The 18,321-nt window shown below is 41.1% G+C and overlaps 2 protein-coding genes across 10 annotated transcripts in view; one reads left to right on the top strand and one right to left on the bottom strand.

Moving 5' to 3' along the window:
- The first annotated feature begins 4,648 nt into the window (after window positions 1-4,648).
- Window positions 4,649-17,931, top strand: p2rx1 (purinergic receptor P2X, ligand-gated ion channel, 1). Of its 5 annotated transcripts, none has more exons than XM_056396757.1 (14): window positions 4,649-4,983; window positions 8,140-8,284; window positions 10,951-11,022; window positions 11,415-11,472; window positions 12,774-12,861; window positions 13,070-13,150; window positions 13,523-13,664; window positions 13,846-13,991; window positions 15,109-15,199; window positions 15,291-15,356; window positions 15,459-15,554; window positions 15,967-16,062; window positions 16,177-16,221; window positions 16,305-17,931. In XM_056396757.1, the coding sequence occupies exons 1-14, from the start codon at window positions 4,847-4,849 to the stop codon at window positions 16,308-16,310; spliced, it is 1,269 nt and encodes a 422-aa protein (XP_056252732.1). In that variant the 5' UTR covers window positions 4,649-4,846; the 3' UTR covers window positions 16,311-17,931. The 5 variants fall into 5 exon arrangements, with proteins under 5 accessions (XP_056252732.1, XP_056252731.1, XP_056252730.1 ...); XM_056396756.1 differs by having other exon boundaries at window positions 11,415-11,484; window positions 15,967-16,056; XM_056396755.1 differs by having other exon boundaries at window positions 11,415-11,484.
- Window positions 16,947-18,321, bottom strand: part of camkk1a (calcium/calmodulin-dependent protein kinase kinase 1, alpha a) — a 62,793-nt gene continuing 61,418 nt past the window's right edge. For all 5 annotated transcript variants that reach the window (XM_056396752.1, XM_056396751.1, XM_056396754.1 and 2 more), the window contains one exon: window positions 16,947-17,317. The gene's annotated coding sequence lies outside the window, so the exon portion shown is untranslated. The remainder of the gene's footprint in view (window positions 17,318-18,321) is intronic.

The following is an 18,321-nucleotide window of genomic DNA, read 5'->3' as shown; positions in this document are numbered from 1 at the left end:
TATGTATTGCCTTTATGTGTGTGCATTTAGTGTGTTACAATTAAAGCTTAACTAAACTTATGTTAAAAGGACACTTAAGCATTTTGTCTTTAAGTACTGGAACTGAATGAACTATTTTTCCTTGTGGCATGAATTTTCCGTACAACATCAAAATCAAGACTAAAAACAATGTGAAAAGGTGTATTGAATTTGACTGTGCCAATACTTGATGCAAAGCATTCATTTTCACGAGGAGTTGCAAAGGAGTTTTATTTCTTTTTGGAAAGATATGTCAATGCAAAATTATGAGTTTCCAACTTTTAAACAGCATTGACATCAACTTCCAAATTGTAATTGTGACTATGAAACTCTGAAAACTCAGACATATCCGATCCAGAACGGACTGATTCAGAAGTGAGGACAAATATCGACACCTCACCACTACGGTGAGAACTAAGGTGTGTTTTCTGTTTCAGCATTAAGGCAAACACACTCAAAACACAAAAACACCACAAACATGAAAACACATACAAGAAAGAAAGAACAAACTGGACACATGAGCCAAATCCAGAAATGCAACAAAAACAACACACAGGGGATGGGATGCCAAACAGAGTGAAGGGCTTGATTTGAATAAACACAAATGTTACAGATGCCTTTGCTTATGTAACCTTTTATTAAATTAAATATGATAATAACTTAATTTGAATACATGGTCAGTTTACAATGTCATTTTGCTCTGACATTTACTGAGCTGTGCGGACCTGCCCAGCAGGTAAGACCTGCCAGTAACTATGTGCTGTCCACCCGCACAGTTCTGTCTCAGCAAGTCCTTTGGTAATTTGCCACTGGCTTTGATGTAAGTGTTGTAATTCCTGGAAGATTAAATTTGTTCTCAGAGTTGAAATATAATACTTTAATGATAATTCTGTTGCTACAAGTTGTCAAAAGGTAAAGCTGAATGTTTTACTGGATAGTAGAACAACAGTGCTGCTTCTGTGGTGTTCTAATATGTACAGATATATCACCACATTTGAATAAAAATACATTTATAAACAGAAATAAACAGAAATGTTATGTCTATGCAAAAATTTGCATTATTTTGTGATATATTATTTAAGTCAGTTTAAAAATAAGTCTAGCTGTATGGTCACTGCTTATCCAAATTGTTAGAATTGTTATAAGTAATATAGTTATGATTATTACTTTTATAATTATCCCTAATCTAATGGATAATTTGTCTGTGCACAGTACTTTAATCCTCATTGAACCAACTCACAACTCACCACGGACATGAGCTAATGGCAGCCACGAACATGTCGACAAACTTTCATCTTCTATTTACTGCACATTCAGATACATGTGTGACCGACTTCCTGCAGCTTTAAGACATTTTGTTTGTACAGCAGGAAACACACACTAATTGTTTTTTTTGTTGTGAGCTTGTAGTAAACACTGAGTTGTTTGATGGAGGAGTATAAGTTAATGCTGATGGATGTCAAGACAGATATCTAGAATTACATGAAGGGCTGAATGTGAGGTGGATTCATTTTGCAGTGAATAATCTTGATGCTGCTGAGGAAAGCAGAAATATATATATATATAACACTAATGTTCTGAAATGTGTTTTTGTTGTGTTATCAGATCAGAAGTGACAGTGACAGAAGGCCGTCAGTCGTCCCTGTTCTTATCTGTAGCATCAGTTTACCCTCCTCCATTAAACCACTCTGTTTACAGCAAGCTAATGCTCACCAACTTATACTTACACTACTGTTTCTTCTTTCTCTATTTATGTTTTAGAGCATTTTTTGCCTTTATTCTGACAGCGACAGTGAGAGAGAGACAGGAAAGTCGGGGAGAGCAAAGGGCCATGGGTCGGACTCGAACCGCTGCGGTTAGACTACACCCTCATGATACGCGCTCTACCAGGTGAGACACTGGGGCAAATTTTTATTGAGACGTTTTAAATCTTCATTAACTTTTGGGCCCCAATAAAATACACCTTTCATGCTAGATTTAGTCCACTGTGCTTCTCTAATGTGGCTGGAATTGTGAAATGATAACACATTATGATCACATGGTCACAACATGACTCCTCATAAAATCAATAAAATGATTTTTAATTGTTGGCCGGCCCTATTAATAAGATAAGATAAGATAAAAAACCTTTTCAAATGTTTTAAACACTGTTCACAACTGAAAGCAACTCATTAATCAAAGTGATTGTATTAGGGAATACACAGAGAAGATAATCCACTGAGATATTGGGACTATTTGATATGAAATGATTAGCTCATATTTGATGGTGGATTGAAATCTGTCACTGAATTAAAGGTTTTTTGAATTTCCTAACTATTTTAGGTTCTCGAGCTCTACAGAAATAACGGAAGTATTTCGACAGTGAAACTATGTCGTCATCTTCCTCTTTAATTATTAGCAATTAGACATATTATTATCACCCTCTCCTGCCTCCGGTCCGGGTGTCAACAGGGGTGATTTGAAACAACAGCATTAACATCTGGAGCCCGGGGGGGGGGGTCCTCAGATAACTCAGTATTAAACCTTCCCTGTAATAATCAGGGCAGGGCATCACACACCTACATTACATCACATGACTTGCCCTTTCAGGACAATCATGTGGCAACACACAGGATATTATGTAAATTATGAACGATGCAGAGGAGTTGCGTCAGTAATGTGATTGACATGTTGTTCGGTCAGGTGCAACTAATGAAGCAGTGAACAGCGTTTTCAATTTCTCCTTCAGGGGAAATGAAATTCTTTGCCCTTCTTTGGGAGAAAGTCTGAGTCATGACTGGCTTGTCTGTGTTTACATGTTGCGTGTTCAGTTTACCCACTGTGAGATCTCATGGCAGCAGTTAAAACACAGCCCCTCCTTCAAACCTCCGCGTGGTGTTTTACTAATGGTGTTTTTTTGTTCAGTATGTTTTTGCTTGTGACACAATGAAGGCCTGAATGACTCTGTAGCGCTCGCTATTTTGTAATTATTTGATGTTCCTTTTTTCTCCTCCATGTAGTTGACCCAACAATGCAGTCACCTCAGTAACCCTCCGGTTCTTCAATACAGATTAGAAATCCTCTTTTAGACCTAATCAGTGACAGTCATGGACAACCTGCCAGTCTGATGCTGCATGGGAATAAATTAAGATAATCTCCAATTTACTTGCTTCATTATTGCATCTTTCCATCTCTGTCGACATCAACTAACTCATCAACCTGAGACTTAAATTCACCACTTTGGTCCGGGCTGAAATATCTCCACTCAATCTGATGGATTTCAAATCTCCACACTAATGACTAATGGCATGCCCATCAGCCTCAGCCTGTATTTGATCTTTATAGTGCTAATTTGCAAATGTTGGTATTCTCATCTAGGACAGTGAATATGGTTTCATTACATTAGCTCAGACAAACTGCTGTGCACAAGCACAGCCCCTCAGAGCTGCTAGTGTGGCTGTAGACTGGAATTAGCCCATATAGCAGCGTCAGTCTGCTGTTGTTAAAGTGTGTAAATGATGCGTAGATGTTTCCACTGCATCGGCCTCGTGCCCTAAACAATGCACAATCAAATGAAGAAAGAAACGTGCCTGGCATGTGCACTACTTTTTCTTTTTCTTTTTTTTTTTTTTTTTACAGCTGATAGTGATGGCACTAAATGACAATGATTAGTAAGTGTGTGAAATCCAAATTTACTGCTCACAATAGAGTAGCAGTGAATCAGTGAACGAGACAGCGATTTCAGATTTTTGGTTCCTTGCTATAATCCTACTAAAATCTATGCATGGCCATTTTGTGACAGGTTCCGATGTATATTCCTCTATCTCTCTCTCTCTCTCTTGGAATGGGCTTAACCAGATTTAGATTTGGATTTTAAACACGATTCCAAAATAAGATGTTCCGTTCCCTAATCTCTGGAGATTAGAAAAAGCGCTGCACACAAGTGAGAAAAACATTTTTGAAGACGAGAATAACCTTTTATGTAATATTCTTAATATTTCAACTTATTCATACAGAAATGAAATGGTTCACTTTTATTATAATTAGCCGTTTAGTTTCGCCACTTCCTCTCCTCCGAGAGTGAAGATAAGAAATGCAAAGCACCTCACAGTATATGAAAGGGGAGAGTGAATTGTCGAGTGGGGTGAGAAACCTAAACTGTGCCCCCTCCACAAAAAAATGACGATAAAACATAAGAAGGCTTAATGTCTGCAAATGGTGACACGGGAGCAGACAAACAAGCTGAACTGAAGCATAAGCACTGTGTGTTTATGTTGAGCTTATGTGCTTTCTATCTCTGCCTAGCATGCAGGAAGAGAGTGTCAGTGGAGACGATAAGGTTTGATTGCGCACACACACACACACGCACATACACACACACACAGAGGGAGGTCCAGTGCTTGTGTGGCAGCTGTTGAGCTATTTGAACTTGCAACCAAGTCAAGAGTGAGTTCCAAAAAATGTCCAAATGTGGTGTATGAGAAAAGAGATAAGAGAGGTGCAATGAAAAGTCAGAGGCTGCAGCGAAGAGGTGAATGGGAAGGTGCACAAATGACCCCGTGCAGAGAGAGAGAGAGAGAGGGAGAGAGAGAGAGAAAGAGTCAGAGGGAGGGAGAGAGGGAGGGAGAGAGATAAAGCAGCGGGGGGAAGGAGGAAGTCCAACACTTCAGGACTTCTCATGAAAGGCTTCAGACGTCACTTATGAGAGGAGGCAGAGGATCCTCGCCACCAGTGAGGAACGAAGCAGAGGCGACCGGGGGGGGAGAAGAGGAACTGGAGTGTGGGTGCTTATATGCGAGCGGGGTGAAGAGAGAGACCCTCTTCTCTGTGGGTCAGCCGATGAGAGAAGATGAAGAGCCAAATCACCAACGCCCTCTCCGACTTCTTCTTTGAGTATGAGACCCCGCGCCAGGTGCTGGTGAGGAACAGGAGGGTGGGAGTGGTGTGCCGTCTGATCCAGCTGGGGGTCCTGGCTTACATCATCGGGTAAGACCAACACATACACCGTCTCGTTTGTTTTGCCGTTCAAAGGGGCAACAGGCAGATTTGTTTGTGGAGAGGATTTGCATTGTCTTACATGTTCCAGCTTGTTTGATGCAGGCGTGACCTCTCAGTGCGACCCTGCAAATTCCAGCAACTTCTGGCTGGGTTGTTTACAGTGACATAACCCTGATATCTTCATTTTGCACTGCATTATAAAATATTAGAAAATTTAAATCTTATTTGACTTTTTGATCAGGATACAGTAACTTTCCAGGTGCTGTTGCACAGCAAATAGACACTGCAAAAAAAGTATTGACTGAGTGAGTGATGGCAGAATCATTTTTATCATCTGCCCTTCTCAAGTCGAGACAAAAAAGCAGCGTGCTTGTTATCTTACGCACAGTGACTCACTCACTCACACCGGACACTCTCTACCTCCACACACCTGCTTTGACATGTTGGAGCCATTCACTGGAAAGTCACTCCCCGAGAGGGAGGGATATTTTATCTCACCTCAGAGCACTATTTTTTGTTTTTTTTTTGTTCGTTTGAGATCACTCATGGGCTGTTTGTGCATGTGTATAAGTATGTGTGCGTGTGTGTGTGTTTAGTTTTTTCTGTCTCTGCACCTCTGAGCAGCAGAACCTGAGGAGCTGTGTGTGATGAACACGCTGAGGCATATGCTAACACAGATAACAATCAACTGCTGCCCAATTCCCTGCCAGACAGCGCACAGACATGTTACCTTCTGCTGCTGATGTTGATGGCGACCAAAGAAAAGACAAATTTAAGAACATCTTTTCTTGCTAATGGCAAGGTTATGTTTATAAAAAAGGAAGCAGCCTGCTGATTTAAACTGATTTTGAAATGTTGCTTTCTCTTTGTGGTTAATGGCGCTCTAAGCTTGACAATCTCCAGAGTCAGAAAAAGTTTGTTATGATAATTTCTTTAATTTTAAACCTTGAAAGTCTTTTCTGCTGCGATAACTGTGACACATCTTTTTTTAGTCTGAACCGCGCACTGATAAAAAAAAAAAAAAAAAAAAAGAAGAAAGGGAAGAGTGTTTTCGACTGTTCGGCCTCTCTTGGTATCAAGGCATGACATGTGCATGACGGAGCTGCCTCCCCTGCATCCTGACCCCCCATCACCTGCCTTTTTCAGCCATCAGGCCACATTAAGGTTGGGCCAGTGATGGGCATGAGTGAAGATGTGATTATAAAACTGTCCAGATTCTCCTCTCTGGGATTGAGGCAGCAGGCTGTCAGGTGGGAGCAGCACTCAGGCTGCGTCCCTGAAGGCACCGAACCAGTGAACCAGTGAATCACTCGCTGTCTTGTCAGGAATTTTGCATTTCATTTTAGATTCATTTTATGCTTCTATTTTTTGTGCGTTCACTCTCTCAACATTTTCCTTCCTTGACCAACCACTCTGCATGAATTCAAAAAAAGAAATTGCACATGAATGGTTTGGAAAATATATGATATACTGATTCAAAGTAAATCTCTTAAGAAAAAAAGCAAAGACTAATTTAACAGAGATGAGCAGCTTCAGGAAACGATCGCAACTCTTCTTTCACTTGGTTCCCATCTTGTCACTCTTAAGTTGACGAAGCTGCCAGTTCACTGTTTGTGTTTCACAGTGATTAGCCGGAGGTTGATTTTTGTCATTTTAATTTGTGTTCACAAAACGCTAACACTAATCTCAGCGCCACAATATGGTGGAAAGAAAAAGCCCCCCACACATCAAGAAGCCTCCTCCCTGCCTCCCCATTCTCCCTCCGTCGGAGCAGATACAGATCTCACTTAGACCGCTGTTTCTGAACATCCCTCCATTATTTCATGCTCATGGGTTTCTTTATTCTGTTAATGTGCTCTATTTTTCTCCACTTCCCCTTCAGCGTAAGCTCCAACTTACATAATTTGATTTTCTCAACTGATAGAAGTTGGGGCTTTTAGCTCATTGTGCACCTTATTTTCTTCTGCAGTTTGAACAACGTCTCTGTTCGTGTGTTTGCTGTAAGGCGCTTTCATTGTGCGCGGATAAATGAACGTGTGCTGCAACGCATGCCGTCCTGTAGGCCTTCTGCCATGGGATAATTGCTTTTCACACCCTACAGTATATAAAATATTCCTGTGTGTGTATATGTGTGTGTGTGTGTGTGTACATACATTATCTGTCCAGTGCATACCAGCTGTTACCCATACCTCCTGGCCACGCACACAGATTGAGCAACACAATGAGAAGCTTCACTCTGCAGAAATCAAAAAGTACTGCACCCGACTCTGAAGCCGGTTTCTGCTTGATGGGAATCCTTTCATGTGATGAAGGATTCAGGCACTTGCTCTTAATTGAGTCAACTCGACAGTACTGCAGTTTTTCACCAGAACAAAAAACGGACTATTTTACATTTGTTATATGAAGCAGTAATGTGTTAAAAGAAGAAGTTGTGAAGCAGGTCTTAAACGTCTTTGTAGATTATCAAGAAATACTCAGATCCTTTACTTAAGTAAACATACCAATACAACAATGACAAAGTCCAAGTAAAATGACAAAAGTACGAATATACACGAAGGTGCAAATACAGGGGCATTAATGTGTAAGCCCTGTATAACGCACTTTATACACTGTTACACTTTAGCCTACTGGTTCCCAATTTAAGGGTTGGGCCCCTCTAAGGGTCACAAGATTAATCTGAGGGGTCGTGAGTTGATTAATGAGGCAGGAATGAGGGAAAACCAAGCTGATATTCAGATTTCTTGAAAGAACTATCTGGTGGTCTGTGCTATCATCTGTGACATCACATATATTTCTGCCTGATCTATTTTCACTTGCTTAACAGACGTGTAAGTTTACTGCCATCATTTTGAAACTGCTAAATTGCCATCTTGAAAAAAACACTGTAAATGCCTGTACTCTGAGATTCAATATGTCCGATTTGTCCTAGTGATGATGAAGTACAACATCATGGTGGTTGCGCAACCACAATCACACGCACGTGTCCCTCTGAGGTATTGCTGCTGGTATGTGGGGATAGCTGTGCAAAATGTCAACATCACCCATATACATGCCCTTGCCTGTGGGGTGAGACGCTTGGCTCGGGTGGAGCGGGAGTCTGAGGTGCTGACAGGCTTGACAGGATGCTTTGTGTGTCCCGTACAGGTGGGTTTTCATCTACGAGAAAGGCTACCAGTCCACGGACACAGCGGTGAGCTCCGTCTTCACCAAAATGAAAGGTGTGGGCTACACCAATGTGAACGGAAGCGAAAGAGTCTGGGACGTGGCCGACTACGTCTTCCCCCCGCAGGTTGGTGACTGGTCGGCTGAAGCCTTTCGCGCATGCAGGAACATTTAGTGCGTGCTGATCAAATGGCTCCTAATTCTCAAGCGGATGTTTTGCACCTGGTACAAATCACTGACCATTGCTGGGATTTAAGTAAATCTGGGGCAGAGTCAGATGTCATGAGGTCAACATCCACAGTCCGTGATTCAAACTGTCAGAGCGATTAAACGTCAGGCTGAGGGAGACGAGTGACGTCAAAACGCTGCGCTGCTCACTGGTCAGATTCTGACAAAGCTCAAGGTTTGGTCACACTTTTAAAACGTACGTGACCGCGGCAGCTTGATTTTATGTTAGATCCAGTCACTGCGGTAACAATGAATGGTGCACACACAGGTTGAAGAGTTACTGTAGGTCATAACCCTGATGATAATATGGCTTTGTCAACATCAAGATGTCCCTGTGCTTTCTTATAAAGAAGTCAGCAAACAGTCTTTCAAAAGGGACTCTGGTCAAATATATTTCTTTGTTTGCCTAAAATGTTGCTGGCTCCTGTTATCTGTGGGAAAGAAATAAAGAATACACAATGAAGGTTTGTAATGGGCGTGGGCCTTATTTAATTCGGAGTGGAATAAGCTCATAGTTAGGGATGATAAACCAAACAAGATGAAAAGAACACTTTGATATAATGAGTCACACTTTGATCAGGTAGGTATCTTTATTCTGCAATTCATCCCTTTGTCTGTGAAAACTCCACAGAAGGTCGTTGTTGTACTCGAGTTTATCACTTTAATCGATGTTTTCCTGTAGTAATGATTTATTTTGAGAGAAATGAAACCTAATAGTCAATATTTGATGTTCTGAATTTGGCCTGTGTGACCATAAACACCAAAGCAGCATGTTGTTGTAGAGGATCCTGTTTCCTGCTTGACAATATCAATGATAATCAACTTCAGTTTCACAACAGCTTGAGCGCAAAAGACAATAAAATGCAAATTTTCCCAGGGCGGCATAAAACTGATTCAAAGATACTAGTGAGATAAAGGGAAAAAGGAAACTGTTCAGTCAGAGACCGAGACACACAGACGCACTGCAACAGATGGTCAGTGCATCTATTGCTACCTTACAGCTAACATCTGTACAGTTGGTACACAGCTGTAGGACAACACAGACTGCACCAACACTTTGTTCTCCGTGTGAAAACCTTTTAAAAACTCACAAATGAACACGTTACGACTTGCTTTGTCCAGGAAGACCTTCAGCCAAGGAGTAGTCCAGTAACACACAACTTGTTTTGATGCTCTGGGTTTTGAACTGATCAAGATATAACATAGAGCAAACACTTCTTTAGTATTTACATTGCGGCAGAGTCACGAGAACACTGATATTCATCTTGTGGCTGTGTCAAGTATGAAGCTGTAGGCAGCAACCAGTTAGCTGAGCTCAGCACAAAGACTGGAGGCGGGGAAGCAGCTCACCTAGCTCTGTTTTAAGGAGATAAAACATGTTAATTAGTGAGCTTTTAAAGGTGGTGCTAGGTAGATAATTAGCTGGACCATAATATCTGAGACTGACTGACTGAGTGATCACAGTTCGACCATTGGTCAGCTGAACACCACGTGACTGAGTTGGCGTTTCCCCATTGGCTGTCAAAATGCCATCTATTCTAGTTTCTATTAGGGGGTGTTTACAACCTGCAGCACATTTGTCACTGGATTTAGAGACTTAAAAAAAAAGAAAAGAATCCAGCGATAAATATAGCAACGTCTTGGACAAACATCGGTGCCAGTAACGCCCTCTCTCACTGTGTCCACTCTTGTCAAAGACTGGCAGAGAGGCGGAGCTGCAGTTCGTCACCCAGACGGAGAATGTGAGGGACAAAATAAGAATTACATTCTGTTGCCTCTAATGTTTTCTCTTTTTTTTCCGGAGTGATAATTTTTCAAATAAATATATCTAAACTCACAGCTCACCTCTTTAATTTATGTCCGTATTTATGTATTTCTGTGTGTGGTGATTTTGCCGGACGTCACTGTTTATGAAATCAGGGTTTTATTTCAGTTAAGAGCAGCAGCAGCAGTCTTAATGAGATGCGTTTCGGTCATTAGAACATGTCAATGAGAACAGCTTTAATGTGAATTCAACTGCATTAAAACACTGAATATGTGAGCACAGAGAGAAGGAGAGGAGCAAACAGATAGAAGCTGAAACCCGCTGACACAAGGCAGAATGCTAATAGGAAGCGATGATGTCAGTTGTTGTCACGACAGCTTTCACCTACATCCTGAATTTTCCCACATTGACCACACACAGCACAGCCATATGTTTAGACCTCGTCTTGTTTTCCCCTTCAGACGGAGCCAGGCTACCAGTCTTTATGCTAAGCTAACAGCCTCCAGGCTCAAGGTCAACACATACAGATACCATCAACCTTCTTATCTACAGCTCAAGAAAGCCAAAAAAGCACATTTCCCAAAATAAAGTATTGTTTAAAGTTGAATTCTCTGGGGGATGAAAAAGTATTTGTTTAGATGTGTCTATAATATCAGCTGGGCCACCAGTGGGAAACAGCTGATTCATGTTCTACAGGCTGCCTACAATAAACTTTGCATGTTGTATAGTAACTACTGCATTGTGTCATTTTATGGTACAAATACATCTGAATATGTAAAATGTTCTTTCTTTTACCACAGGGAGACTCATCCTTTGTGGTGATGACAAACTACATTATAACTGAAGGGCAGAGTATGGGAAAATGTCCAGAGGTATGTGAAAGTGCTTCCACATATTTTATTTTCATCTCTCTTTCCCGCTGGTTTTTTTTTTTTCTTCCTCTCTGTTTACTCCCTCTCTGACTGATACACTTCCATAAACAGTAAAAACGAAACGGAAACAGCGTCTCATTCCGAGACTGTTTGTGTAATTGGGTAATTTTGTAGCTGTGAAATTGCCGAAAAAGTCTTTTTAAACTTAATGGCTTCAAGATGAGACAAACTGCGGTTTCTGCTTGCTGCAGAGTATGAAAGTAAATGCAAAACCTTCTTCTCACATTGTTGTGTTGTATTCATGTTTAAAATGTTCTGGTTTCTTCACATCCTCATTCCTATAGTTGTGTACACACACACACGCTGACAGTGTTCTCTTGTTCACGATACAGCTCAAAGGGAAGCACAACTGCAGCTCACATGCCGACTGTGAAGGAGGGAGTTTCAAACGTACGGGACATGGTAAATCCTGACGGCCTGACAGTGTGTGATCTCAGCAGCCCTCACTGAGTAACCGTCTGTCTGCCTGCGGCCGAACTCGGATCAGTCCAGATCTCTGGATTTTCATTATCGTGCTTTGTTTTGCCAGGGGCCGAAAGCCTGTCTTAAACTTCTTAAAGCCGGTGACAGGGCTGCGATGTACTGAGGGAGGTAGAGGATCATGTCAGGTTATGGTTATGAAGCAGTGTATTTGCTAAACGGGTTGTGGCTCACACACACAAGGTAGAAACTAAAATACACCAGATCTGACGCATCACTATCGCTGCTAAAGTAAACACCTCATACGTAATTCAGACACTGCTCTTGTCCATCACTAAGAAAAAAATGGATTAAAATCAACAATGTGAGTCTTAGCAGCCAAACACATTGTGTGTGTGTGTGTGTGTGTGTGGGTGTGTGTGTTGTATTACGGCTTGTTGATCACTGATGCGTGCAAGCACAACCCTGCCTTAAGCAAGTAGACATGTGCATGTATACGTATAAACACACGCACAGATGTTACATTAACTTGTGAGTATGAGCTCACACAATATAAGCAAACAGAGACATTAAAATCAAATAACCTTCCAGACCAGAGCCTTTTTTTAATAGGTCCAAACATACATACATACATACATACATACAGTACAGACAGCCAGTTCAAAGAGCACTTACATAAATTTATTGTCCTCCATCTGTCCCACGGTTAAATCCAGAGCCTTTCAAGTCCTCTGTGTCTCACATCACCTTCAATAAGACCAGTGTCAGCCAAAGCTTTAGATCTGTCTGTTTTAGACCAGTCAAATTCACCTTTAGGTGCCAGTGTCCCTTTAGAGGCGACATACTGTCTCTGTGCTTGTAGACAAGTAAACATAGGAGGGGGGCCCTGTAGCTAAACACAGTGGGCGCTGGTGAAAGGTCAGAGACTGAAGCGGAGTGACCAAGCGCCTGCTGGAGAAGTGTCTGTGAACGCATCCAGCACATGATGAGAGAGACTGATACCAACAAACTAATCACGTGGAGCGAAGTTATATATGTTAGGATCGGGGCAAGATAAAGGAAAATAGCTATGTCAGCGTTTGCTTTGTCTGACTTTTCGCTTGCTGCTTGCGATGCTAATTCAAGATAAGATGGAGAGTGGAGGCGGACGATGTTTAGAATTGCTTTAATGTTAAAGCCTATGCCTTTTTTTTTTTCTTCCTGCTTGACACACATTTGCTGCAGTTTCAATTTGGTGTCAATGATAAACTCCATTGTGTTTCTGTTTCAAGGGGAAATGACGGGAGTCTGTGTGAATACGACAAAGACCTGCGAGGTGTTGGCCTGGTGTCCTGTGGAGGACGATCACAACATACCAGAGTATGTGGAGACACTGAATTATTCATACTGCACGCTGGTACTGATTTGTAATGCACGTGATGACTGAAATTTGCAGCAATTCTGTGCCATTTGTGGGATTAAATAATCGTCTGTACAGGACAAACATAATTTGTGATGATTTATGCTGAATACTTGTATGAAGCTCCTCAACATAAAGTGTTTGATTCTTTTCTATTTTCCGTTCCAGCCCTCCTCTGCTGATGTCTGCAGAGAACTACACTCTGTTCATCAAAAACTCTGTAACCTTCCCCTTATTTAAAGTCACAAGGTGATGGTCCTCATTCATGTCAAACTACATTTACTTCAGCAGGTGCGACAGATAGGTGGATAATAATTAATGAAACCCTTTTTAAACTCATGTTGTTGGTAAAAGCAAGTTTTAAATGAAATAGAAAGAACCTGATCTTTTATAAATAACTAAGACCTCTTTTTAAAATCCACTTCAGTCATGCTGTAGATGAGGGTGAAGGATGAAAGAGGACATCATGCCTTCAAGTGAACAAAGCAGTGACTCCCAAATGGTGTCAGTCAACAGTATTTTTGGAGACAGCGTAGCGTCGCTTCAAGCTAAAAAAAAATAAGCAAGCAAGAATAATGTTTTCCTGCACGTTTCTCTCTAATATCCAGTCGTTCTTTTCAGGAGTAATCTGGTGGAGGGTATTGACGCCAAATACATCAGCAAATGCCTCCACGATCCAAAGGAAGCTCCACTGTGTCCAATATTCAGACTGGGAGACATAGTTAAACAGTCTGGCTTTAATTTTGAAACAATAGCCCGAGAGGTAAGTTTCATCTTTACTCCACACTGACTGGATAGGAACGACTTCCAGGTGGATTGGAAGCAGATTTTCTGTCCATTTAGTCACAGCTGCACACGTTTTGTCTTTTTGTATTGTTAGCGTTTTGTTTCTCATGTGGTAATGGAGACCTGTATGATATATTAATGCGCTTGTATCTTGACAGGGAGGGGCCATTGGCATTGTGGTCGACTGGACATGTAACTTTGATGTGGATGTAAAACACTGTAAACCGACGTACAACTTCCACGGTCTGTATGGAAACCCAGCTGAGACAGACAAAGCCAGAGCATCAGTGGGATACAACTTCAGGTGTGTGAATAAAATGGACATGGACTCAGGTGGACTCGGCACGAAAAGGCCGTGTTCTTGGTCCTGACTGTGGTGCTTGAGCAATAGTTTGACGTTTGGAGAAATGAGTTCAGCTGAGAGTGACATGAGGAGATTGATACAATTTGCATGGCAGTGCTTTTTAAGAGTGAAGCTGGAGTCAGCAGCTGGTTAGCTTAGCTTAGCTTAGCTTAGCGTAAAGAATGGAAATAGCTCTCCTAGCTCTGCTTTAAGGGACATTATAACACAGCATAAAACCACAAAGTGTTGTTCTTCTCTTCACTTTATTTTTTTTCCCCCCGAGTGACTTAAATCAAATGTCATATATTAGTTAGTGAGCTTCAGAGGAGCTGGTAGGAAGACTTTGTTACCTTTGGATAAGCCACGCTAGCTGTTTCTCTTTCTATCTTAAGCTAAGCTAACAGTGGCTGTAGCTTCATGTTCAACGACTAACTGTTTTATATCGTCGAGCTCTACCTCTTGGCAAGAAAGCAGATTAACCAAAGAGAAGTTTTTCAAACACAGGTTTGATGCTCTGTCACCATTTTGTTTAGTCTTGTCTCTTGGTGATGGGAATTTCTACTTTCATGTCCATATACTGTCTCCATATGCAGTAGCCCGTGTACTATTTTTTGCTCGCTTCATTTGAGTTTGTGCGGAGTGCAGACAGCCTGAAGTTTATAATCTTTCCTGGCCCTGAGTCAAGCAGCTCAACATGGCGCTGAGATTTGTCTCAAACTGTCACTGCGTTTCTGAGCACAGCCTGATGTCTTTGTTCACACATACTCCGGGCATCGTCATTATCAGGCTATTATTTATATTGTGACAGTGCTAATTGTTGACTCTAATTGCATGGGTAGCCTTTAATACCGTGCTGTCCTTTATTTATTGTTCTCTAATTGGATGATTCAGGAGGAGGACGTGAAACCTTTCATTTGTTCTGGTTAAATTCTAAAGACTTAAAAGCCCTGATGTTTTACAATAGTTTATTATATGGGAAATGAGTGTTATTGTGCAGGTTCCTAAAAATTATCATCTCAAATGGATGGTGGGAATATGTGGAAATGCTTTGTCATAAATATTCTGTGACACACTTTAGGTATGCGAAGCATTATCTGGAGGACAAAGTTCAGAAAAGAACTCTTCTCAAAGTGTTTGGGATTAGAATCGATATCATTGTGCAATCACTGGTGAGTTTGAATATTTTTCATTCATATTCATTTCTGACTTGAGAATTAGGGAGAAAAAGCTTTTGAATAATTGGCCCTCTGTCCTTCACAGGCAAGAAAGTTTGACATCATCCCAACACTGACAGCTATAGGCTCTGGAGTGGGCATTTTTGGAGTGGTATGTTGTAGCCTTACTCATACCTGCAATAATTATTTATTGTCTGACAAATACTTTGCATGCAAACTAATATAATTCTGCTTTCTTCAAATAATCCTTCAGGCCACTGTAGTGTGTGACTTGGTGCTGCTGTATTTGCTGCCAAAAAGAGAATTTTACAAGAACATGAAATTCAAATATACAGATACACAAGTACAGGTAAGATCTATTCTGCATAAAACCTGATTATCACATGTAAACTGTACTGTAATCAGTCTGAACACAAGATGGAAGCAGAGAGGCGTTTAACAAAGGGAGTCCAGACAGACACAGAGCAGACATCGGGGAAAGTTTTTAGCTGTCTAATTCCCTATCTGAACATCTTTTGGGTGGATTTCAGTTGCTGTGAAGGAGTGCTACACACCAGAACTAGAAACCACGTTAGCGCACAAGAACATTAAACTTTCAACAACTATCAGATTAATGCTGTGTTTATGCCCATAACATCCATGCACACTGCAGAACCATGGTACAGTGCAGCCATTTATCTGATAGAAGATGAAATCTCCTCCTATCTCACCCAGACAGTTTCCTCTGTAACTGAACCAGGCAGAACATTTTGTATTTACAGCCTGACAGCGAGTCGCTCGGTTTAGACACAAGTGTCTATTACACCCTTGAAGCAAATCCAAGACAAGTCCGAGGCACTGACCTGTCCAACGTGAGTGTATGTAGAAGTCCAGACAGTGGAGTTTTTTTTTTTTTTGTCATGTGATGATGAAGCAAATCCTTTGGCACATTACCTGAGATGCCTAAATGTCCTGTGGCTTTTATTTTACAGGATCCTGATTCAGAGGCAGGTAGCATAGAGACTGAAGTATCTAAAGTAAGATATTTGGATTAATAAATAAAGCCTATTTGCTTTAACTTATGTGGTGGCTGATCTGTTCATCTGCTATTCTTGTGTAGAAGTGACCTGGGGACAAACTTTCAAGCCCATGGCCCATAGCCATGCTGATTTGAAGCTGTACTGCGCGGGAGCCCTGCATTAGATCCTGCAAGACAAGACAAGAAAACACACACACTGTAAATGGGCTGAAAAGGGACCAGGCCTGGAAAGGACAGCGTCAAATGACATTGCTCTATGTGCCCTCTATTTCTTTTTTTGATCTCCAGCAGCATCTTCTACCACCAACGTCCTCCCACTCTTTAAAACCACCCCGAGTGACTGTGACTCTCGATGGCGTAGCTCAGACGTATGTGTACTCTTTTGGGTGTAGCTCGGTTTGCTTTTAGTTCGTGCACTCTGGGTGTAACCTCCACCTCTTAACTGTTTCCATATCTGTGCGGGTGAAAGAACAATTTCTGGCCCTTGGGTGCTCTTGTGTGTACACAACTCATCCGTAAGTCATCCATTACCTCTGTCACTGTCTTTGTCACAGCAAGATATACACACATCACGTGTGGATGTACCACTACTGTCGGAGTGATTCATCCCTTGTGTGCACCTTGTGATCGACAACTGAGTTCAATAAAAAATGTACAGTGATATTCCTGCTTGTTCTTTTGTCTCACAGTGCGAGCAAAGAGGAACACAGACAAAATATCAAAAAGGATTCAAATTTTTTTATTTTTTTTATTGTCTGGTTATGTGTAGGTGTACAAAAAGCATGCAAAAAATAGCTTCTTTATATATATTGGTACATATTTACATTGTAACAACTGCATTCCATAGGGACGTGCCATGCGTCTGTTTTTCATATGAGCGACTTATGCAGGCGAGTGAGTACATTCAGAGAAATGCACAGGACGGCACGAGACTGACGTCCAGAAACACAGAGACAGCAGGCATCTTCAACACACACGTCAGGACAGTCACAGAAGACACAGCAGCGGCTCCAGTCATCCCTGACTTCGTATTATGTACAGACTCGCCTTCCCACAGTCCTCCACCCATTTCCTCCTTTGGATATAATAATGACCTGAAATCATGAGAAATTAGTCCTGTCACTCACTTCCTGTGCTGCAACTGGAAACCATTAATGTTTCTTCTGTGTTTCACTGCTGTAACTAAGCACAAAGCTGGAAAAGATTTTGGAGTCTGCAACCTCTGCCAAATCCACTATGTTTAATACACCTGTATTCTGCATTGAGAGCAAACAGAGATGGAAAATGATGAGTTCTGGAGAGCAGCCAAAATGTGTAAGTTTTAGGATTCTCTACAAGGATAACCTGTGCTGTTTCAAAACAATCATATATGTGACCACTAATTTATACCCATTTAAAATGAATTAATCATGTGCTTGAAATTTAGCAGGCTCAATCAGCTGATTGAAAGGGTGTGTGCAGAAGTCAACTGCATCAAGTGTTCAAGATGTAAACCTATAAAAAACAAACAAAAAAAAAGTAAAACTTGTTCCAGGTTCAATCAGATATGTTACTTTGAAATTTAGTGAGGACTGGCAAAAAAAAATTTATGAAATTCTTTTCTGGTTTTGTCTCTAGGTGGAAATGGGCGTGGCCTATACGGATCTATTGACAAATGCTGGACTAAGTTCAGGAATTACAAATGAAAAAACAAAAAATAAATAAACATGTTTTATAGATGGCGGTGGATTCTGCACCAGTTTTTCATTCGCCCCAAAATATAATTCATCATATCTGAGGTAATAATTAATATTAAATAGCTTTTAAATAACCAGTTGGCTGGGTGCATGAAAAGACGGTCCAAGCTGCTCCTGTGCTCTGATGAGATTTACAGTCTTAGCCTTATGCATCATTTCAGCAGTAAAACCCAGAGCTCCGCTGCCCCAGTCACACACACACACACACACACACACACACACACACACACAATTCTGTCATTATATAGATATGCACAACGAAAACAGCTGTTCAAAACCAATCCTGTTGCTGCAGTTACAGCATTTTAACACAGACAGGAGAATAAGTTACTGGAAAAATGGAAACATATTTTTAGTTTAAG

Source organism: Seriola aureovittata, chromosome 15 (assembly GCF_021018895.1).
Source record: "Seriola aureovittata isolate HTS-2021-v1 ecotype China chromosome 15, ASM2101889v1, whole genome shotgun sequence".
In the NCBI taxonomy this organism is placed as follows: domain Eukaryota; kingdom Metazoa; phylum Chordata; class Actinopteri; order Carangiformes; family Carangidae; genus Seriola; species Seriola aureovittata.
The sequence above is the reverse complement of the archived record's forward strand: the minus strand, read 5'-3'. Positions and strand labels throughout refer to the sequence as shown.